This window comes from Ursus arctos, unplaced genomic scaffold, assembly GCF_023065955.2.
Source record: "Ursus arctos isolate Adak ecotype North America unplaced genomic scaffold, UrsArc2.0 scaffold_21, whole genome shotgun sequence".
Lineage (NCBI taxonomy): Eukaryota > Metazoa > Chordata > Mammalia > Carnivora > Ursidae > Ursus > Ursus arctos.
Window position 1 is genome coordinate 36824907 of NW_026622886.1, and position 24329 is coordinate 36849235.

General features: G+C 37.3%; 1 protein-coding gene across 1 annotated transcript in view; it reads right to left on the minus strand.

Annotated features, from left to right (window-relative positions):
• TRHDE (thyrotropin releasing hormone degrading enzyme) overlaps positions 1 to 24329 on the minus strand; it is a 363943-nt gene that overhangs the window by 32350 nt on the left and 307264 nt on the right. The window contains exons 13-14 of the mRNA XM_026500012.4: positions 1993 to 2140; positions 15 to 112 (exon numbers count right to left, since the gene is read on the minus strand). Coding sequence (XP_026355797.1) covers positions 15 to 112; positions 1993 to 2140 — 246 coding nt within the window. The remainder of the gene's footprint in view (positions 1 to 14; positions 113 to 1992; positions 2141 to 24329) is intronic.

A 24329-nucleotide genomic window follows, 5' to 3' on the forward strand; every position in this document is an offset into this window, starting at 1 on the left:
AAATAAAACGGTACTCATGTTGGTAGGATGCTTGAACAAGAGATCCATTAAAATTGTTTTTTGGCCATCCAAGCTTGATGTACGTGGTTGCAACTTGCTTTAAAATATATTCCTAAATGGGGGTTAGGGGAAATAAAGATGATGTCAGTTTCAACCCTCTCCATGCTGATAATTACAATTATATAATACGATTAAAATATTTTCTAAATGCACCTACTTTAAAATATCAGTAAAATTATGAGCATGGTAAGTGCTCTAATTTATCCAGCTCAGTGTTTCAAAATAAGAATAAAATACAACTGCAATGGTGGAAGTCTACTCTTCCTATTAAATCATTAAGTAATTTGCACTATTCACTATTTTAGATGACAATTTTTGTAGCAAAACAAGGACACTGAGGCATAGTGACAATGACACCCACGCACACAGATATACAAATGTAGGGAGATCTAGCTCATGGAAAATAAGCACCTAACATTTATGCATTTCATGTCAATAGAGCACATTTAAAGGAAGACTGTTATATAAGCCCAGCCGATAGCCTAGCATTGTTGAATCTGACATACACAGAACACTCTTCAGTAAAAAATATGGCATTTCAAAGTCAACAATCCATTGAGCTAATGACATATTTAAATATTAGCAGCAATGTAAAATATGCTCTCTTCACTTTAATGTGGTCCTTGAATTTTATCAAAGGAATGAAAGCACTGAAATTACAGTAAAAGCAATTCTTAACTTTTACTGAAATTGAGGTGTCTGACATGAAATACTATTCCAAAGTACAAATATATACAAAAATGTATTTTACTTTTACAGAAGTTTAACATTGCAGTGGCTCTGTTAAGAAGAAAAGAGAAGTGTGATAATAAGTCTTTCTCTAGCCGATAAAAGTTCTACCGGAACTGTAAGGACCTTTTTTTTTTTTTTTTTTTTTTTATGTCTGTTGTGAGTGATTAGGCCAAACTAATGACAATGAACAGTCAAGCCAGGATTATTCCAATCAAAAAAATATTAAAACAGAGGTGTTTGCGTGCAGACTTAGAATAAGGAAACAAGAAGCAACTCTGATGGCCATCAGACAATTTAGAGGTGGCTAAGAAATGGATTCCATGCCGTGGCAATCTAGTCTCAAGTAATTCCAAACGTGGAGGTTCATTAGCAGAGCCAGCGTGTCATAAGACATAGGAAGACTTTATAAAATGCAGGGCAGACTCGCAAGATAACTGAAGGGAACCAAACAGGGACCAAAGGTGGGAGAGAAGGCACAGAGACATAGTTTCATAGGCAAAGCCTCACTGGCCATAAGAAATTTAGGACTCAAAAGCTCATTAGCCATACTTATCCTAATCTTATTCCAAATGGTTATTAGATTACATTAGGTGGTATCCACCGTGCAGTGTTGGCTTACCAGACTTCAGCTCAGGAAATCTGGTCAGGTAACATTTTGGAATGTTTGTCATGTCTTTGTGTCTATTTGGATTATCTATTGTTTGCTCTCCTGGATCCCCTTGGACCCAATTATGAATGGACTCTCGCCTCAATGTTGATCTTATCCTTGTTAATTAAGGAAGCGAACTGAATTCACTATGCCCTTTTGGATAAAAATAATGACTAAGAATCTTTACTGAAACTGTCTATATTCTGTTAAGATCTTTGGGATCCCTCCACCCAGGTTAAGTCCTTTGTGAACACAGAGCCCTTTAACTCTTGGAAAGTAAGTTTGAACTTTAAGGATTTGCCATGTATATTTGTTCTTAAATTCTGAGGCATTTAAGCTTAATTGACACTTTTAGGCCACAATAAAAAGGAGCTCGTACTACATTTCTTTTTCAAGTAATTGTCATCAGTGTTGCACAGAAAATCAAGACAAAAATGATAATACAAATTAGAAGAAGAAACACAAATAACTCAGGATCAGTTGCATAAAGTGGATAATGAGAAAACAGTTCATCATCTGAAAATAAGAAAGAAGAAAATGTGTCTTTTTACATTGAAGACATTGTATTTCTCCATGCGGTCCAGTAATTTATCAAGGGGATAAAGAGCGCGGCTGGCAGCATGCCAAGGAAGAAAATCCTTCTCCTCGGACAGGTATCTGATAATCTCCAGGGGAATGTGCTGAGGCAAATAGCCGGCTCTGCACAGTCAAAAAAGTTAATGTTAATTATATGCAGAAAATATACATGATGATGCAAAAATGAAGATTTTACTTATGCAAATAAAAGGCAGAAAGCAAGATTCATCACAGTATAACGAAGCCACACTCAGTGCTATAAAAATAAAATTACTCACTTTTTAAATATAGTCCTACTTAGGATGCCATGTGCCTTAATATATACGGAGTTAGAGAGTTAAAAATTTGCATACACAAAAAAATGCATATTTTTTTTAAAGGAAAGAATTCCGGAATTTGAATAGAATCAACTCTAGGTATTTTCCTTCACAGGAACTCTTCAGAGGTCACATGTAATTGAAAATAATTGATCACTGAAATGCAATTTCAGTTCTCAGTGCATCCCCTTTACTCTTCATGTAGTTCTGTGTGTAATATGTAATACAGATTATTTTCAAGAGAACAATCAAACTAAAGAGACAACCTACAGCTTTGACTATATCTATGTCACGTTACAATTTATACATTTTTCAAAAGAAATGGTTTCCATAACACCTATGAAAATCTCAGATTTTAATAGAGCCCAATTCCAAAAAAGTTGAAAGAACAGGCTCTTCCCATTTATTATTTTTCTTTCAAAATAGATGCTGTGTCACCTTGGGGACCAATGTCAGATTCTTTGGAGAATTTAGCTTTTTAAAATGATCTGAACACATGTTGCCCATATTTAAAGAGGGTATATCCAAAAAAGGATCCAAAAAGAAGTGTATATCTCTACTCTCCAGGAGACCGCATGTAAAATCCTTGCAAATCAAAGCAATATAAATGACAATCCACAGTACATTAAAAGATGGTCTGTCTTAGCCTCAATGTCTCTGATGCATACACATCATGACACTATGTGTTCTGCTGGATTTTTTTTTTTTTTACATGAATAATCAACCGAATGCAGACTTCCAACATGGGGACCAGCTAAATATGAAAGCGACCAAACCCTGCTTATCTCTTTTATCTACCTTTCACCTACTGTTATTTTGTAACATCACAAAATTAGAAGGGCCTTTTAATTTGTGCTTGGTAGAAGGTGGACAGGCAGGGAGCAAAGCCTTGTCTCATCTTCACCTAAAATAAGTTTGCCAGATTATCTAACGCTTATTCACTGTGCCAAGCAAAAGTTACTCTACGGTAAACTTGTGGCCATGTTTACGATGTTCATAAGAAAAACCAATTCCGAAGACTGTGCTTCAGTTTTCTTAAGTTTTTTAAAAAACGGATGTGTGTCACTCTAATGATTTTGGCTCACTCATGGCATAAGATCAACCATCAGCCACAGTTAATGCCTGCTATAAATACAAATGACGAGAATAACCCCAAATTTCCACATAACTTCAAAATTTCCTGAAGCTTGTATGATTTAGACCACATCTAGACTCGTGCCGCTTTTCTTGTACAGTCGCAAGTTGCCACTTGCAGAAAAAGCATGAAATGAGGCTATGGCAATGACAATTAAATAAGGAACTTTATCTTTGTTGCTAGGGGAGCATAGCATCTCAATAACACAGTTACATTTTGCTTTTAAGAAAGTACCCACCGGAGCACTTGGATGGCTCGGTGTCTGCCTTTGGCTCAGGTCGTGATACCAGCTCCTGGTCTCCCACCATTGGGCTTCCAGCTCAGTGGGGAGTCTGCTTTGTCCCACTTTTTCTGTCCCTCCCCCGCCCCCCCACCTCACACATGCACTCTCTTCTCTCTCAAATAAATATTTTACAAATATTATATTGCCTTTTTAGTGGGTAGCAAACTTTTTTTTTTAGTATTTTATTTATTTGAGAGAGAGAGAACATGTAGGGAGCAAGTGTGGGGGGAAGGGGCAGAGGGAGAGGGAGAAGCAGACTCCCCGCTGAGCAGGGAGCCTGAGTGAGGGGCTCGATCGCAGGACCCTGAGATCATGACCTGAACCCAAGTCAGACACTTAAGGGACTGAGCCACTCAGGCACCAGGCAATATAATTTTTTTAATAAAAATAATGATTTAGCTTTCCCTCCTAAAAGAAACATACCCTCCAATATTTCAGATTTTGTCATTTGTTTCCCCTGAACTTTTAATTCTAAATAATAATTGGCATGGTGATCATAAGCTTATAATCTACATGCCATGGATTATATAATTTTAGAGTTGTAGACGATTTATCTAGAAGCCATTATTCTTTTGTTGAAGAAATCAGAAAAATAATGCAGTAAAAAAACACGAGCCCTTGGGTGCGCAGCTAACTTATTATTGATCTTCAAGTAAGTTTAGAAAATCTAGAAAGGTATGGGATCTGTTTTATCGCAGATTTAAACATACTAGCCTTACGTCAGTTACAGTTTATTGTGTATTGCTTCATTCCTGTAAATGGATGGACATTATTCAATGGCTTATGCTTTGAAGAAAATATGACTAAAGAAGATGACAAATAACGTTATGGAAGAGACTTGGATTTGAGAAAGAGCTGGGAACTACTAATGCTTCCCATAGAATTAAACAAATTCATCTTGCCAAGCCTCACATTCCTTATCTATGAAATCAGAGGGTTGAAAAAGAAGACTTCTTTTTTAGCCCCCAAACCTCTTATCTTAACCTACCTGTCCACAATTTAAACGTCAACAAATATGACAATAATATGGTCACAGTTGATTTGTTTAAAAATTTGAAAAAATACTTTGTAATTTTTTTATTCCCCATTCTTCAGTTGTTTAATATATATAAATCTGAGAGGCAGGGCTTAGATCTAGGTTTTAGAAGATACCTGACAGAGTGTAAGGAAAATAAAAGCAAAGCAAGACTGACTGAAGTTCCAAATAATGACAAGCCAAGGTAAGTAGTCATTAAAAAGGGAAAGAGAACAAGTTCTGTTTTGAGTCCTTATCAAAAGGACTTAGCAATCCATAGCAAAAATTGCTAACAGCTCACCAAAATCCATGCTTTCCTGTACTTCTTAGGATAGATTATAGTTCCCACTTTTTTGGTAGTTAGGTATGGTCATGTGACTAGCCAATAGCACATGAATGCTCATCGCTGCCAGGGTTAAGCCCACAGATCTCTCCCATTAGCTCCTAAATATTCTGTTTCCCTGAAGTGAATCTTCCAGGGTGACCTTGGAACTCTTGTACTGAGTATGTCAGAGAGCCACCTGGGTCTCTGGAGGACTCCGTGTCCCAATACTAGTTCTCACACCACTTCTGTTATGTGAGCAGGAAAAACACTTCTACTGTGTTTGATCCAAATACATGCTTGGGTCTATTTTTTAAAGCAGTTAACCTTCTCTCATGCAGCCCTCAAATAGAATAAGAAACAGATTACATTCAAATTGCTCTCATTTGTGTTGTTACAAACATATGTAAGTAATTACCTATTACATAATTCAATACACTCACATTTAGCCTCCTAGATCAAAATATGTAGCTACACTCAATTGGACAAGATGATCAGCTTCATTACAAAATTAAGACTTGTAAGAGATAATGTTGGTGAATAAGTTACCTAGTTTAGATACGTGTCTATGTAATTGGCTGGTAATGATATCTGTGATTACTACTACTGATAATGCAATCAATACGGGGGAAGTGCGTGGAATCCAGTGAATGGAACACTACATTAGCTCCAAGTAATCAGCCCAGTAGGGAGCACATTTAGGGTCCTGATGCCGAAATGTAGTTGCCCTAGATTTGTTTCATCACAAAGAAATGTTGCTAACAAAGTAGGGGAAAAATAGCAAATTTAAAGAATATTTCATGTACAGCTAAGTGTGTTTTATTAATATTCTAGGAAAAGGTTGTAGATGATATCTATCTTCTGTACTATTGGGGTATAGGTTGGCATAAGAAATAATTTAGGGGGGTGCCTGGGAGGCTCAGTCAATTAAGTGTCCGACTCGTGATTTCGGTTCAGGTCATGATCTCACGGGTCGTGGGATGGAGCTCCACGTAGGGCTCCCCACTCAGCGGGGAGTCTGCTTGAGGTTCTTTTGCTCCCTTTCCCTCTGCCCCTTCCACCACTTACATACACTCTCTCCCTCTAAAGTAAATAAATAAATCTTGAAAAAAAGAAAAGATAATGAGGAAATGAAACAAATGAGGAAAGTTAAAGAGATAAAAGATTGCCCATGTACGCCTGTATATACGGTTCCTCCTCCCACCCCCTCCCGTCCCCACACACACATACCCTCCTCTCCTTCAATGTACTGGAGCTTGCAGTGAGATACATCTTTAGGCATACAAGAGTATGTTTAATGAGAAGAAGATTAAAACCAAACAATATTAGCTGATATTGAAATGCACTGATCTTAGGTGGCTTTGTTTTCACCCAGGATCCAAACCTACTTTTTAAAAACTGCTCCGAATTCTGTGAATGTTAACTCCTGAATCTATGGAGATGGGTGGCTCGCACACAAATAACCTATTTTATGTGAATTTCCTTGAAAAGCATTTGGCTTCTGGGTGCTTGAAACTTGGAAAAAAATAAAAAGCACAAATCAGAGTCTTCAGCGCATCACAAGCCAGGCTCCACTAATGGCATATTCACTTAAAACTAACCAATTACCTACTAGATATTTCACAATATGTCCAGGAGACATTAGATCTCTCTTTGAGGGCCCAGATTTTTTTTAAAGCAATTGCTCACATGCTTAATCAAAAAGTTTACTATTTAACCTATTATCTTCTGTTATTCATTGTTAAAGACTTTTTTTTTTTTTAAGATTTTATTTATTTATTCGACAGAGATAGAGACAGCCAGCGAGAGAGGGAACACAAGCAGGGGGAGTGGGAGAGGAAGAAGCAGGCTCATAGCAGAGGAGCCTGATGTGGGGCTCGATCCCATAATGCTGGGATCACGCCCTGAGCCGAAGGCAGGCGCTTAACCGCTGTGCCACCCAGGCGCCCCCATTGTTAAAGACTTTTATGTGTTCTTTGTGAGAAGATCGTAGGGCGGTGAAACTCTGGTAGCCCTTGGAGTACCGCAGGCTAAAAAGGGAAATACACCGGGGAGGTGTATTTCCAACAGTCTGTCTGGTCAGGTCATAGAGAAACTAAAGCTGTGATTCAGGCATTGGAGAAATGTTGTCTGCAGAGACGGAAAGGAAGTTACTTATTTGTAGCCCCATGAAATTAGAACCATAAAAAGGTGTACAGTACAGAGTGATACCCCTCCTCCTCCTATTCCTTCTCTTCCAGGAAGCCTTCTTCCAAACTGACTCGGCCACTTCTTTTCTGGGCTCACATAACACCTTGACAACAGCAATCTTTGTAATAATCATCATTCTATTAATGGTAATTTTATCATAATATGATCTCTCTCACTCACTGGACTGAACTCTTTAAGGAAATGAAGCGTGCTTTGCCTATCTTTGTATTCCCATAGCCTAATGCAGATTCTAGAACAAAATAGGTATTCCACAAATGTTTTTTTGCACTAAATTAAGTTATAGCAATAATGTCATTGTTCTTAAAAAGAGGAGCACTCTACAAGCATATTAAAACTTTAATACACACATATATATTTTTTAAATTAAGCATTTTCTAGGGTTAAAAGATACTGGCAGGATGGGAAAGGTGATATAGTGATATTTACAGTATTTTTAGTCATCTTGTGTATTAATGGTATACATGATAGAAGATAAGACCATTGCTATCTAGCTAAGGAGCTTTGAATAAGCTAGTCTATATCTAAATGAAATAGCTTTATAGCCGGAGAAAGCAGAAGCACTGAAGAAACATCTCTGTTTGTTTGTTTCTGATTAGCAAATTACTTTCCTACTCTCCCAGAAGCAACACCATTATTTTATAACAACTACTTAAGTAAACTGACGGTGGGTCTGGAAATCTCTTTCTCCTAGTCAGTAAAAGGACAAGGATGAACTACATGATCTCTAGGGCCCATTCTTCAGTAAAGATTTGAAGATTAAAAATAAAACATTCAAAAATAAATCTTTGCAATTTGTACAGTCCCCCTACCACCACCATAACCAGCCTTTCGTCTCTACACACACACTTGCTTCTTTATTTCCGTGTATAATTCCTCAAGAAATCAGCCATCATCTAAATACAGGGATCCCCTGGGTACTCAGTAATGTTACAAAGCAGAGCCAATGTTTGGTTATTAATTGGAAGAGTTAATAGACGTTAGCTGTTCACCTGAAAAGAAAAACATCCTTAGCTTTATGGCTGAAGTTAATTATTTTTTTAAAGGAAAACTATCCACTTACTTTAAGCTACCATATATTGAGAATATACCATATGGTATGGTGTTATGGAAAGATGGCCAAGTTTGTTTTAGTTTACTATCCTTAAAAGCTTCAGGATCGGTGCTATTATGCAGCCCCCCCCACCTTATTTTTAGATAAAGAAGCTACAGTTTAAAGATAAGCAACTTGAAGCAACTTGCCAAGCCGACTTCACTAATAAGTGACAGAGCGGGAATTGAAAACCAAGACTGACAAGAAAGCTCTCACTGATTCTACCAAGTGAGATGGCCTCCCTAAATATCACTTTGAACTAGAGTTGAATGCTTTCTGTCTCCTTTCCTTTAAGATCTGTTTACACGTCACTATCACAGCACTCTTCATGTTAAGTCTAGTACATGAGGAAAAACATAATCAAATCCCAGGTGCTCCGTAGGGCAAGTGAGTGGTAGTAGGGACAGGAGGATTATGGGAATGATTTCAAGAGGAGGCTTAGACCAGGCATCCGTGAGGACACCTGTCTGCATGACGTTGAGAGAGCAGACTGAACAAATCTGGTGGGGGAGGAATTTGGGCCTCTTGGGACACAGCAAGGTCGAAAGTCCTAAACCAGGGATAAACTGGGGACATTGGCAGAATCACAAGGAGGTTTCCGTGGTGTGGAGGGAGCCACAGAAGAGTAGGCTAGGAAGAGTGGGGTAGGTGCGAGGAGGTGGCCGAGGTTGGTGGTGCTAGATCATGAAAGCCCTTAAATAAGAAGGGCTTCAGCTTGTTTTTCTATGGGTGATAGAAAGCCACTGCAAGTGTTTGATCTGATTTACGCTCCAAAAGGGTGACTCTGGCAGCTGTACAGAGGAAACCCGAATATGCCATGTGGTCCTCCCAAATGAGAATGGAGTGAAATATGATCTCCTAGCTGACCCTCTCCCTCTCTCACTATACAGACTATGCTAATGAGAAAAATATACCTAGCGAGTGAAGTTACTGACATTAAAAAACAGACAATGATTTTTTGAGGTAGGCATCACATGGGATTTGTTTTAGAAACAGTATCTTATGCAGGTATCAGGAAAAAAAAATTCCAAAAGCTTACCCATGCATTATTTATTGTTACTCAATTGATAAAACAAAACCAAAAACAAACAGCATCCAATGATATGGGACTGAGACATTCCTTAGGCAATGAAGACATTTTAAAACAATATATACTTTATATATATAGGAAGCTGCACATTCCACTCTGGGTTAATTAGCACAATTATTCCAGAATTTAAATAGTGAAAACAGCCTGAAAGACCATCAGGAAAATAATCCACATAGCTTATGATTTCCACGGAAAACACAATGCTTAAATTTGGTATGGAATTCTGCTTACTGGGCAGTGAAATTTTCCAATGTTCTACATAGCCACACAGGAGTAAAAAGAATTTAAAAATCCAGCAGGATTTTACTGAGATCAGGATATCAAATCATTAATCTACAAGTCCATAATACGATGGAGTTTCTAACTTCCTATTTGGCTGCTTCTTAGAGAAATGTGTGAATAATAGGAAACTAGAAAAAAGAAAAATATGACTGAAACCAAACCACTTAAAAAGAAGTAGGGGGCACCTGGCTGTCTTAGTCGGAAGAGCATGTGACTCTTGATCTTGGGGTTGTGCGTTTGAGCCCCATATTGGGTGCAGAGATTAGTTAAATAAATAAAAACCTTTAAAGAATCTTAAAAAAAACCTGGTTCTATATATCCTCTTATCTGATATTATATCAAAAGTTTTGCTTTTTATATAGATTTTATTATACTACACATAAAAGTTTACACATTTTACTTATAATAATTTTCCATATTATTAGGAATTCCTCATAATTACTTTTGGATTATTTCCAGCAACATTCTGTTGGAAAGATAAATGGAGTTCACTATTGTCGAGTATTGGGGGTATACAAAAGTAACAGAGCTATGAACATTTTTGTGCCCAACGCTTTTATATACTCTGAATGATTTTCTTTGGAGGGAATGCCCAGATTGGAATTATCATGCTAAAAGTTACAGCACATTGTGATTCTTGGCAAATCTAAGCTCACGTTCTCAGGCTTCATCATTCAGCAATCGGTCTAGGTAAAAGGAAAAGACGTCAACAGTCCCTGTGGTGACCAATGCTGATTTAGCACTCCCTGCTGTGCAGACCCTGTGCTAAGTGCTATATATGCATTACGTTATTAAATCCTCACACACTCTTCTGGGCTTAGCAATATCACTAGCCCCATTTTACAGATCAAAGTTGAGGCTCAAAATGCTATCTCACCTCTCCAGAATCATACTGCAAATAAGGGTGGTGCTGGTATTTGAACCCAGTCTTCCTTCACCAATATTCTTATCACTATACCAAAAAGGCCTGGCAAGTCATTTTGTACTCCCTCTCCTATCTTCTAGGGAAAGAAAAAAATGAAAAGAGGAATACAGGGGACATCTAGTGGGAGTAATCTTTGGAGGCCTTATGAAGGAAACATTAATGTAACAAAACCTATGGGGAAGGAGAGAGGCGTTTGGTCCATGGCTGTGACTTTGAAATGGAGAGTTCAGTGGACCTGTTGATATAGCTTTTAGACTTTGGTCATTTGGGGCCACTTCTGGAAAAACCACTTTGTTCACCACTGCCCCTAATTCCCTGGGTTCCTTCGGTAGCTGGTCTAATCTCCATAAGACAAGAACACTCTCAGCTCAGAACCTGGCCTGGAAAGCCTGATGCCAGTTAGCGGCAATATATCTACCATAAAGAGCATGCATTGCAACAACATGTCGCTTTCAGAGATGTTGTTGGTGCAGGCCAAACAACAGAGTACGAGGATATTGTCTACAAAAGAAAGGGAGTGGTAATCACGCATTAATTATAATCTTTAAGTAAGAGGAAATATTTTAAACTACAGAACATATTTGCCATCTCAAAGTCTTACAAGAAAGGAGAAACTGAGGCTATGGAAAGTGGTGTGAGGGTCCTAGACACAGACTGAGAAGGAAAGAATGAAGACTTGAATACTAGCATATGGAGTATGGGGGAAATCGCTTTCTGGACATAACTATAGGGCAGACTCCTGAGCCTGGATAGTGTACTTCAATTAAAAACCTCACGGAGAACGGTCAAAACCAAACCAGTCCCACTCCCAGTCTATTCATAGAGGTATCATTACAAATCTATGTGGCCATTATAATTCTGTACATAATCTTCTAAACATACAGCCAAGGTCGGAAGTTTAGACGGACACAAAGGTAAATCATTAATCAGGAAGATTCAGTCCAAAATGGATGCATTTAAAAAAAAGGAAAAGAAAAACATTTTTGAGAGTACAACCTAGCCACGCAGAAGAGAATAATGACTCAGATGGAAAGGTTTTAGAAGAGCCACCAAAAGCGATAAAGGGAATCTAACAAGTACAAAGTGACAGCAACCCATTAAATCTGGGCTCGGCAATCAACTTGAAGAAGCTCCTGGCCAAAGTGAGAACACCTTGAGTATCAATAAGAATAAAAACTGCAGTGGAATTAAACTTATCAAATATACTTAAATCCATAGGACAAAATGGTACTTAACTAAAAACAAAACAAAGCAAAATAATTGGTCACTACGGAGCATGCTAGAGAACTGGCTCATTATTTCTGACACTGAGGAGTACAAGGAAACATTCAGGCATTTATCCTGCCTTTTCTTAAAAACTGTATCACTGGGTCACCAAACAGAAAGTGAGAGCAAGTTTCTCTTGAGAGAACTATTTTGTTTATGAATGGAAAAAGAACCAGTGAATCACCATTTTGCAACCTCTAGGAAATCAACAGATTTAGGCATTAAACAGTAATAGCTGCAAATGTCATAAGAAGATGACTATTTCTTTTATGAGTTCATAGAGAGTCCACTGTGAAGCAAACTTGCTAAAAAGGTGAACCTGTAATGGATCAAGGCCCTGGATTTGATTACCAGTTTACAGGCAGTAGAGACGACAGAGGAACATCCAAAGTACACAGCGAGGAGGCCGTCAGCAAAATCTAGACAGTGGGAATCGGGTAGTACAAGCAACCTCATTCCTCACCAAATATCTTGGAAAGAATTTTTTTTTTTAAGGTGAAGGGGAAAATCAATAGTTCAAAAGAGATTGAAAAGATATTTAAACTAATCACAGAGCAGTAATATCATTTCACTCCTAATTCAAACAAAGTGTAAAAAAAAAAAAATATGGCACTTATAAGACCATTGGAAATTTAAACACTTCCTGGATTTTGGTATTATTGAAAGAAATGCTAATCTTAGGTCACCGTGTTTAATAATGTCATTTTCAAAGAGACATAGAGTGACAATTATTTTTATGAAATGATGTAATGTCTGGAATTTACTTCAAAATGGTACGAAAGGTTGGCTCGAGATGTGGGTGAAATAAGACTGACCACGAGTTAATCACTGCTGATGCAGAGCAATGGATACAGTCTCTACTGGCTTTTGTGTATATTTGGAATTACTCATAATAAATAGTTTTAAAAAAACCAAAGGAGGGACTAAGTCTTATTTATCTGTGTATCCTCAGTGTGCATCAGAAAGCCTTCTTATTGTCTATGTTTAAAAATATTTGCGGAAGTGGTGTCTGGCTGGCTAAGTCCGTACAGCATGCAACTCGCAATCTCAGGGTCATGAGTTCAAGCCCTATGTTGGGAATGGAACCTACTTAAAAAAAAAAAATTAAAAATATTTGCTGAATAACAAACTCAAGAAAGCCAACATTTCTGGTCTTGGTTTCCTTCTTTACAAAATGAGAGAAATGGTATTTCCCTCCCAGAGTCGCTGTGAAAGCTAAAAGACAAGAAATGGAAGAGTATTTTGTAAACTGTAAAGGTCCACAGAAATGTGGAGAGCCTTCGGGCTGAAGAACCAGGACGAGAATTCGTTATCCACGTATTCCGCATTTGTATTCTGACCTTGATTTGTTCCTTACACCGAGCTACTAAACTCAGGGATAGATCCCAGCGCATTCATTTTCCCCTTAGGGACAAAGTACCACATGGTAGTGTAATTGCCAAGGGAAAATTATTACTCTGTTCTGAATTATCTCTATCATAAATCCAAAACCAGTCAAACAGGCTCTGTCACAAAAACGACAGGGTTGCTGTACAGTGATGAGAATCCCACATACAAGTGCCCCATAAATCCATGAGTATCACAACCCTCCAAAGTCATTCTGACTCATGTGTTTAAATCAGAAGTGGGAAGCCAGGCCGGCAGCACGTTGGTCAACACTGTGGAAACAATGGAAATGAGGTGATTTACTCAGCCATCAGTTAGAGAAACAGCCCATCATCTGTCTTATGTAGATTGTACAAAATGTGACAAGCATTTTGTTTGTTTTTCTTTACATATTTTCTATTGAATCGAAGGAGAAAAAGTCTTTTTCATTTAGTAATGATAACAATCATCCATATTTCTCCTAACTTCAATCACAACTGCTCTTAGCATGTCAAAGAAATTATTTCTGGCAACAATGGTGAATGATAGAAAGGGAGAGAGAAGGACACAACTTCTCTGCGCCATGCATTTTCTGCTTCTCTAATCTTAGTAAAATATTCATCTTTACTTATGGGGAAATGAAATATCTAATCTAATTCTTTATGATTTAAAGTGATATTTTCCTGCCTCTCAGAATATTATACTCCATTCCAAATTAGAGTTAAAAGCCACTCAGTGGCATTGTAGATGAAATGTGGAAGGTAAAAATACTTTTTATTACCAGTGAGATAGAAAAAGGACTTCAGCTATATAATTCATTGTATAAAAAAAGGATTAGTATCTTGAAAAAGAAGAGAGCTGTACCCACTTGAAATCACCGTTAGGGAGGCAGGCATGTTAGTCAAACTTGTGGTACCTTGCTCTCTTTCATAAGGGGGCTAAATGGTAACCTAAAGAAATGAAGGACGTAGATAAACAAATCTGCCAAGCCACAGCATGTAAAATAAATGGGTGGCCCCATAACAATACAATCAACTTAGCTGAGAATTTGTACCCACAAGGAGTTCTGCATTTATCTGTGGATATTTTCAATTCTTAGAATTAAACTACATTAAAATCCTTTTGAGATCAGCCAACAACTGTATACCAAAATGACAGATAATTCTTGTCGTTTGGGACGGTAACATACAGACAAATCATAGAACCTCCAGGAACAGAAGTTCAGGAGGGAAATAGCTTCCTCCACCAGCTACATAGCTCTCCATCTCTCCATTTATCCTTCAACTCCCAGGGGCACAAAATTCTAAAGATATACTATTAATATGGAAATAATTAATCCTGGATCCCCAGCTCAGAAATATAAGACCTTAACCTTTCCTTGATTTTCTTTAACACGGATGATGTTCAAATAAAACTTAGGAAAAAAAGTAATGACAATGATGTTCTAACTCCTTAATGATGATTAACAATTAGAGAACATTAATGGTATAGATTTACTGTGTTCTAACAATGACACTCATTAATTTTAATAATAGTCCTATAGTTAAGTCCTTGCTCACTGTCTAAAAATTTACCCCTCATTACCACTTGTAGGAAGCAATGTTTTGAAGCTGAAGCATCAATGAAAATACAAAACAATTTAAAAAGTACTAGTTAATTCACATTATTTTAAAAATTATAATATAAAAATAAAATATTGTCTCTTTTTAATAAGAACCATGTGCTTAAAACATTTTATATTTTGCTAAAATGATGGTGTGTAGTTCAAAAATATTACTAAAATTGATGTGAAATTTTAAAAATTAGAAATTTCTCTCTAGTAAGAGAACCACTTTTATGAGAAAAATAATTCTGGAATCTTAATTTAATAAAAGTTATTATCATTATTACTTAATATGTAATTCTAATACAACAATAATTTTCACAAGAATCATGTATTTCATATAAAAAGGCAGAAATTTAGAAGAAAAATGACAAAGTGATGGGGTCTCTCAAAGAATTTGTAGTTTTAGAAAAATGGCAGGAAAGTGTCACTCCGTGTGACTAAAATACTCTTTAAAAACTTACATTTGCTACTCTACCTGTTCAAAAGGAACTTCATCTCAATTAAATTAGGCTATCTGAAAAGAATTTTTTTTTCTATTGATTTATTCATGGTTTAATCTGTATCCACTGTTTCCTGATAAGAAAGATGAGGAAATCATCAGATTTACACTTTCTACTAAACTCCGTGTCCCCACTGGATTTTCACTTGCTGAATCATTTCTACATTTTCTTGGTTTAAAGATTTGCCTTCTATTTTGTAACCTTAATTCTCTTGTCTCTTTATCCTTGGCTCCCTGTGCAAGTGCATTCAAACCTCATCACCATTCTTTTGTAGGCAAAGGATAAGTTGACTGTATAAAAGATTTTGTGTTCTATCCACAGGAATATTCTGGGCTTATAGAAATTTGAATCAGTCTGAATTTTCCACTTTCTAGGTAACTTGTTCTTCTGCTTAATTTTGAAAGTTCAGGCTATTTATCAAACTACTCTCCATGTTAATCCTTCCGTGTTTTTTTCCTAAAACACACGGTGCCCCTTCAATCTACTTATTCACATCTTTATTTTGAGAAAGCAACTCTTTGCATGTCTTCAAGTTTCTTTGTTTTCTTCTTTCTCATGAATATTAAATGCACACACATACACATACACCAACACACAAACACATTAGATGTGTCTTATTTACGTTATGATTTTCATTGTTTTTTCCATTTCATTGATCTCAATGATCTCGAGCTTGTTCTCCGCGTCCCTGACGACATTGCCCCCACGTCTATGTAATTTTTACTGCTTCTCACATGGCTTTCTTTCTTGTAATGCCAGATCACCTTCATTCTTCTTGCTGCCTTATCTCTTTTTGATTCTTTTTTGATGTTTTCTTTAAATTCTTACCTCAAAAGACAAACCCCCCTCAAACCCCCCACATTTCTTTGTTTTAATTCTTTGAAATCACATAGATGGGTATATTTGAGTTATTTCTTGATGTTTTAGTTCTTCTGTTGTTATTACGATTCTGTTTTTTAAAAGATTTTATTAATTTATTTGAGAGAGAGAGCATGATCAGGCGAGGGTCAGAGGGAGAAGCAGACTCCCTGCTGAGCGTGGAGCCCAACATGGGGCTCAATCCCAGGACCCTGAGATCATGACCTGAGCCGAAGTCAGACACTTAACTGACTCAGCCACCCAGGTGCCCCTGTTATTATGACTCTGAAGTATCATTCTTGCAGTATCTTTCCACGCTCCTATGGATTTAAGGTTGGATTGTGTTTAAACACCACTCATAGTTGAAAAGAAAATTCCTATCCGGTAAAAATAGTTGCTGATAAGTTGTGACTAAAGAGCAATCATGGTGAATAGGTAGGAACAGTAGCAGTTTACATTAGGGTTGCTACCTCAGACCTGGTTCTAATCAAATCGGTAGTTCCATCTGCTTAGGGGCATATTTCTTTTTTTTTTTTTTTTAAGATTTTTTATTTATTTATTCGACAGAGACAGAGACAGCCAGCGAGAGAGGGAACACAAGCAGGGGGAGTGGGAGAGGAAGAAGCAGGCTCATAGCGGAAGAGCCTGATGTGGGGCTCGATCCCATAACGCCGGGATCAGGCCCTGAGCCGAAGGCAGACGCTTAACCGCTGTGCCACCCAGGTGCCCCAGGGGCATATTTCTGCTCCATAGTTCCATTTCAGAATATGCTATATAGCTGTGTGATCCATACTTCGACCTCGCATATTGCAGGTTCTCATTGTGGTGATTTAGCATTTAATTGTTTCTCTCCAGCTGTCTCTATCAATGGTTGCCAAGCCAAATGCCATATATATGTCTTCCCCACCCCATTTCTGTCCCCTGCTTCCTGAAAAAACTGGGAGTGCCTGTCTTCTCTTTCAGGTCTGAATTTGTTTCCTGTTTCTTCATGTGGAGAAAGATTCAGCAATGTAACCCATTATGCCTCAAGATTTTATTATTCTAAATAAGGCAGTCCCTCCAAGGATCTGCCTTCCCTTTTTATAGATTTCTGTGTCCCATAGAGGATCTGTAAATATCTATAAATAATGTCATCTATTTTCAGAATCATTGTATATTTGGTCCATAACTCATTGTATTTGTTAGTCATTCTTTTTCTTTTTCTTTCTTTCTTTCTTTCTTTCTTTCTTTCTTTCTTGTTGCTGGCAGTTGGTGTTGAGGTGGAAATGGATATGTATTTCATTTCCTTCAACTGAACATCCTTAAAAAACAATGCAGAATAAACAAACAAAAAATGGTTGTGCCAGTACAAGTCCTGGTAATGCTATGTTGAAACCAGCACTCTCATCTATTTCTGGTAGCATATTCAATTGGTATCTGTGGAGTACTCAGCTTGCTCTTGACCAAATCCCTTCCTTTTTTCATCCTAAGAACGTGACCAGATTTCATTTATCTGATTCCTTCAAAATTAGGTCTTACCATGTAATCTGATTTCTATCAGAGGAAAAGTAGGCAGAAGTGATGCGTCTTCCAGACTGGCAATATAAAGCCCACTATGTGTTTCTGCATGCCCTGTGCCCTTCTGTCACACTGGAATGGAGACAATCCCAAGTCGACGTGGGGCTATTTGTTAAAGGTTACAACCTTTGGTCACAAAGGAGGTCTACTTGATAGCAAATCTTTTCAAATAGAAATGTAATGCAAGGGAAGAGCCCAAGCGTCTGGCTCTCCTGTTGAAGATTGATGAACTCAAGATAATCTCCAATATGAAATTGCCTGGAATGAAATAGGAAGCCTACTAAGTTTTTAAGAGAGTTCTGCTACCAAAGATGCTATAATCTTGGACTCAGAGAATGTGTAACTGTTTAAGACTTGAAAGAATCCTTATGTACTCAACCTTCTATAAGCAGAAAGTGGGATATAAAGCTGTAGGGCATCCAAGGAAGGCATATGCCCAATACTCATCTCATATACACCCATGTAAGACGATGGAAAAGGAGGTTTCCCAAAGGGCAGACCCAGAGGATACTAAGAAAACTTGACCAGGGAGCTATGCTCGACCAGCAAAATCAGAATTTAATCAAGAAACTACTCATCCCCAGGAGTCTTTCACAATGGTTCCAATGTCTCCCATTTTTCCCTGTCTTGAATGGCAAGGTTTTTTTGTATCCTTGCCCCATCATGGAGAATTGGTTGTGTGAAAGACACCAACTCATTAATTCATAGGTTTCCAGAGTTGATATAGAGATCTCTCTGCTTCACTTGGAGATATTGAACTTTGGACTTTGGTTTGTATTCAAAAGATAAAATTTCAGAACTTATCGTTTGATTCCCCAGTTCACTGACGGAAAATATAAAACAAACTTCAGGAAACTAGCATGTCATGTATTAAAAAGAAAAAGTAGATGGCAATCTTATTTGCTCCTTGTACTTTATCAAGTGAAGGAAACATTTTCTTTAGGATTTTCTACTATGGAAAAACAGTGTAGGACTTAAGCAGGGACATTTGGAAACTGAAAGTAGATAAAGACAATGTTGATTCTAACTACATATAAAAATATGCTCATTGATGTTAAGCTCTGGTAATTACTAAGTGTAAGCCAGTGGATTTTTTTCACCACATCCTAGGTACATTACACTATCCATTTGTGGAGGACAGAGTTGGTTAAGTATACTTAAATTTGTTTGGGCAATTAAATAAGTATCACTTAATAATTTTCTGCAGCAAATGCTTTTTATGAGAATACTGTATTTTAAGAAAAAGAAGAGATTATAACAGGTTTTTTTCTCTTTTTACCTCTTCAATTATCGCACGCAGATTAGGAGAAATAGCACACTAGCAGCTTGAAAGAAGCCAAATGTATAATTTCTATTTTAGAATATATATTAAAAAGTCTTATATAATATATACTTTAGAATACACACACACACACACAAAACCCTCTCTTACTTTTCCTAATCAAAGCACAAGTTGCTTTTGACTCATAAATACAATATAAAAAGGACCACAAGAATTATTAACAGTTAAAAAGGAAATGCATGCACTATAATAGTCTAAGCATGAATCCAACAATAAGAAATTCCAAAAGCTCTCTAGTTCAATGAGGCTTAATGGGGAGAGAAATCTGTATTTCCAGATCATCGTTAAATTCCCATCTACAGCAATGTATAACTAGAGACACATTATATTCTCCAGAATGACAGATTTTTTACTTTCTTATAATGCTATCTCATTAGTGATTTAATTCAGATAAATATGGTTTAAAACTGAATCACATAAAAAATGAATCTGGTTAGCCAAGGAAACATTTTTAAAATGGCCTTTCTATTGTAGCAGATCACTCTAACTAGGTAAAGCTGAAATTTGGACATCCTCTATGTGTCCAGAGATTTGAATCTGAGCATGCTTCTTAATCCAAAACTGGGAGCAGATTTTTATAATGGCAAGGAATTCCTTTCTTAAAACCTAAATTTCAAAAAGATGCTATCATTTTAAATTTCTCATTCTGACCTCTTCGTGTCCACCTTCCTCTTCTACATGTGAATATTGTAGTCATTTTATATTGAGATCTCTTTGAAGATTATCCTGAAATACCACTGACTGCTAAAAAAGCTTGAGATGGAGACAGGTCAAGGAAGATGGTGGAGCAGGAGGACCCTAAGCTCACCTCATCCCATGGATACAACTAGATAACACTTTTATCAGTGTAAACAACCCAGAAAATGACCCCAAAACTGGTAGAACAAGCTCCACAACTTGGAGAAAAGAGGCTACATCTAAGAGGGTAGGAAGAGCAGAGATGTGGTGGGATGCTAAAGAGGTCTTGGGCCATTCAGAGGAGGTGAGGGAGCCCCTGGCATGGAGAGGGGAAACAGGCTACCACACCAGGGAGCCTTCATGGGGAAGAAGAATCCCCGTAACATTTGTCTTTGAAAACTAGAGGGGCCGAATTTCATGAGTTCTTACAAGCAGTAGGACCTAAAGACTGGACTTTTAAAAATCAGCAGGTTCCATTCTGGGAGAACTGGAGAGCGATAGGAATCTGAGTCCCCACCCTTAAAGAGACAGAGGGACAAAGGGCCTGTGGAGACACACCACAGAAGCAGCAGTTTAAAAAAATGGCTGGGGCACACAGGAGGGAGAGTTATTTGCTAATCTTGGAGCTTTTCCTGGAAGGGCAGGGGTCTCTGAGGGACTTCCCCAGGAACAAAGGAGCAGGCAGGTGTCAGGTCCCTTCCCAACTCCACAGCATAAACACAGGGCCACCTGCAGGAAGGAGCAGGGCATGGACATTCACTACCAAAACTTGCTTACACCAAGTCCTGCCCCTACCACTGCTCTTTGGTGGAGCCAGCCTTCCCAGTCACACTTGCTTCAGTCCTAGCATTGCAGGCTCCTCCCCCAGAAGACAGCCACAAACCCTGCAAACACCACACCTCCTGACTTTGTGGGGCCTTGGTCTTGGTGTCAGCAGCACAGTGGGCCCCCTCCCACAAAAGACCAAAATGCACCTTGTTAAAATTGGTCTACTAACACCACAGGGACCAAACACTGCCCACAAGAGGCAAAGAGAACCACTGCAGATGATTGGATTGAAGGAAAAAGTAACCAAGACACAACAGCAGGGTGCACGCAACACACATAGGAAATATCCTTGAAGTGCCAGGTTTGGTGAACAGGACATTGAATTGCAGGGAACTACAGGACCTCTTCTTCATAAGGCCATTACTTTCAAGAGCAGGAGACATAGCTGACTGTCCTAACACGTAGTAATAGACAGAAGGAGTGAGAGAAAATGAGGAGATAGAGGAATATGTCCCAAATGAAAGAACAGGACAAAACCACAGCAATAAACCTAAGTGAAATGGATATAAGTAATATGTCTGATAGAGAATTTAAAGTAATGATCATAAAGATACTCACTGTACTTGAGAAAAGAGTGGAGGACATCAGTGAGACCCTAAACAAAGAGATAAAAAAAGAACCAATCTGAGATGAAGAACACAATAAATGAAATTAAAAATACACTAGATGAAATCAACAGGTTAGAAGAAGCAGAAAAAGGATTTAGTGACCTGGAGGACAGAGTAATGGAAAGTAATCAAGCTGAGAAGTTGAGATAAAAAAAGAATTATGCAAAAGGAGAATAGACTTACAGAACTCAGCAACTCCATAAAACATAACATTCACATTATAGGGATCTCAGAAGAGAAAGAGAGAGAGAAAAGGGGACAGAAAATTTATTTGAAGAAATAATAACTGAAAACTTCCCTAATCTGGGGAAGAAAATAGATATCTAGATCCAGGAGGCACACAAATCCCCCCAATAAAATCAATCCAAGGAGTCCCACACCAAGACACTTAGTAATTACAATGACAAAAGTAGTGATAAACAGAATTTTAAAAGTAGCAAGAGAAAAGAACACAGCTACATACAAGGGAAACCCCATAAGGCTTTCAGTGGATTTTTCAGAGGAAATTTTGCAGGCTATAGGAAAGTGGCATGATATATTCAATGGAAAGGAAAAAATCTGCAGCCAAGAATACTCTAACCAGCAAAGCTATCATTCAGAGTAGAAGGAGAGATAAAGAGTTTCCCAGACAAGCAAAAACTACAGGAGTTCATGACCACTAAACCAGCCCTACAAGAAATATTAAAGGGGGACTCTGAGTAGAAAGAAAAGACCATAAGTAAGAATAAGAAAATTAGGGAGCACAAAAGCAGTAAAAAATAAATATAGATGTAAAAATCAATCAAGGGACTCACAAAAAAAAGGATATAAAGTATGACATCATATACCTAAAATGTGGGGAGGAGGAGTAAAAAATGGTTTCAAGCATAAGCAACCATCAACTTCATATAGACTGCTATATGTAGAAGAAGTTATACGCAAATCTCATGGTGCACAAATCAAAACCAGTAATGGATTTTCAAAAAAATAGAGAGGAATCCAAGTATATCACTAAAGAAAACCAGCAAACTGTAAGAGGCCAAGAGAAGAAAGTATCAGAGAAGAACTACAAAAGCAACCACAAAACAAGTAGCAAAATGGCAATAAATACATGCCTATCAATGATTACTTTGAATGTAAATGGACTAAATGCTCCAATTAAAAGACACAGGTGACAGAATGGATAAAAAACACAAGACTCATATATATGCTGCCTACATGAGACTCATTTCACCTAAAGACGCATGCAGTTTGGAAGTGAGGGGATAGAGAAACATTTATCATGCAAATTGAAATGCAAAGAAAGCTGGGATACCAATACTTATATCAGAGAAAATACACTTTAAAACTGTAATAAGAGACAAAGAAGGATACTATATAATCATAATCATAAAGGGTACAATCCAACAAGAAGAAAAAACAATTATAAATATTTATGCACCCAGCATGGGAGCACCCAAAAACATAAAAAAGTTAATGGCAAACATAAAGAAACTAATCAATAGTAATACAATGATAGTAAGGGACTTTAACACCCCACTCATATCAGTGATCATCATCCAAACAGAAAGTCAATGAGGAAATAGTGGCTTTGAATGACACACTGGACAGATGGATTTAACACATATATTCAGAACATTTCATCCTAAAACAGCAGAATACACATTCCTTTCAAGTGCACCTGGAACATTTTCCAGAACAGATCACATATTAGGCCACAAAACAAGCCTCAACAAATTTAAAAAGATCAAAGTCATATCATGCATCTTGTCTGACCACAGCGCTATGAAACTAGAAATCAACCACAAGAAAAAATCTGGAAAGAGCACAAATACATGGAGGTTAAATAACATGCTACTAAACAATGAATGGGTCAGCCAGGAAATAAAAGAAGAAATAAAAAAGCACACAGAAACAAATGAAAACAAAAACAAGACATTCTAAAAACCTTTGGGATGTAACCAAAGCGATTCTAAGAGGGAAGTTTATAGCAATACAGGCCCACCTCAAGAAGCATGAAACATCTCAAATAAACGACTTAATCTTATACCTAAAGAAGTTAGAAAAAGAAGAACAAATGAAACCCAACTCCAGCAGCAGAAGGAAATATTAAAATTAGAGCAGAAATAAATGATACAGAAATTTAAAAAATAACAATAGATCAATGAAACCAGGAGCTGTTTCTTTGAAAAGATCAAAAAAATTGATAAATGTTCAGCTAGACTCATCCAAAAAAAAAAAGAAAGAAAGAAAGAAAGAAAGAAAGAAAGAAAGAAAGAAAGGAAAGAAAAAAGAGAGAGAGAGGAAAACTCAAAAAAAATCACAAATGAAAGAGGAAAGGTAACAACTGACACCACAGAAATACAAAGGATGCTAAGAGATTATTGTGAAAAGTTACATGCCAACAAACTGGACAACCTAGAAGAAATAGATAAATTCCCAGAAACATATAACCTACTAAAACTGAAGCAGGAAGAAATAAAAAATTTGAACAGACTGATTACCAGCAATGAAATTGAATGAATAATCAAAAAATTCCCAGCAAACAAAAGTGCAGGACCAGACAGTTTCACAGGGGAATTCTGTCAAACATTTAAAGAAGAGTTAATATCTATTCTTCTCAAACTTTTCCAAAAATAGAAGAGAAAGGAAAACTTCCAAATTCATTCTATGAGGCTAGTATTACCCTGATACCAAAACCAGAAAAAGAGGACCTCTGATGAACGTTGATGCAAAAATCCTCAATAAAATATAAGCAAACCAAATCCAACAATATATTAAAAACATCATTCACAAACACACAAATCATTCACCATGATCAGGTGGGATTTATTCCCAGGATGCAAGGGTGGTTTGATATTTGCCAATCAGTCAATGTGATACATCACAGCAATAAAAGAAAGGATAAAAACCATATGATCATTTCAATAGATGCGGAAAAAACATTTGACAAATACAACATCTATTCATGATAAAAACCCTCAACAAAGTAGGTTTGGAGGGAATATACTTCAACATGATAAAGGTCTTATATGAAAAACCTACAGCTAACCTC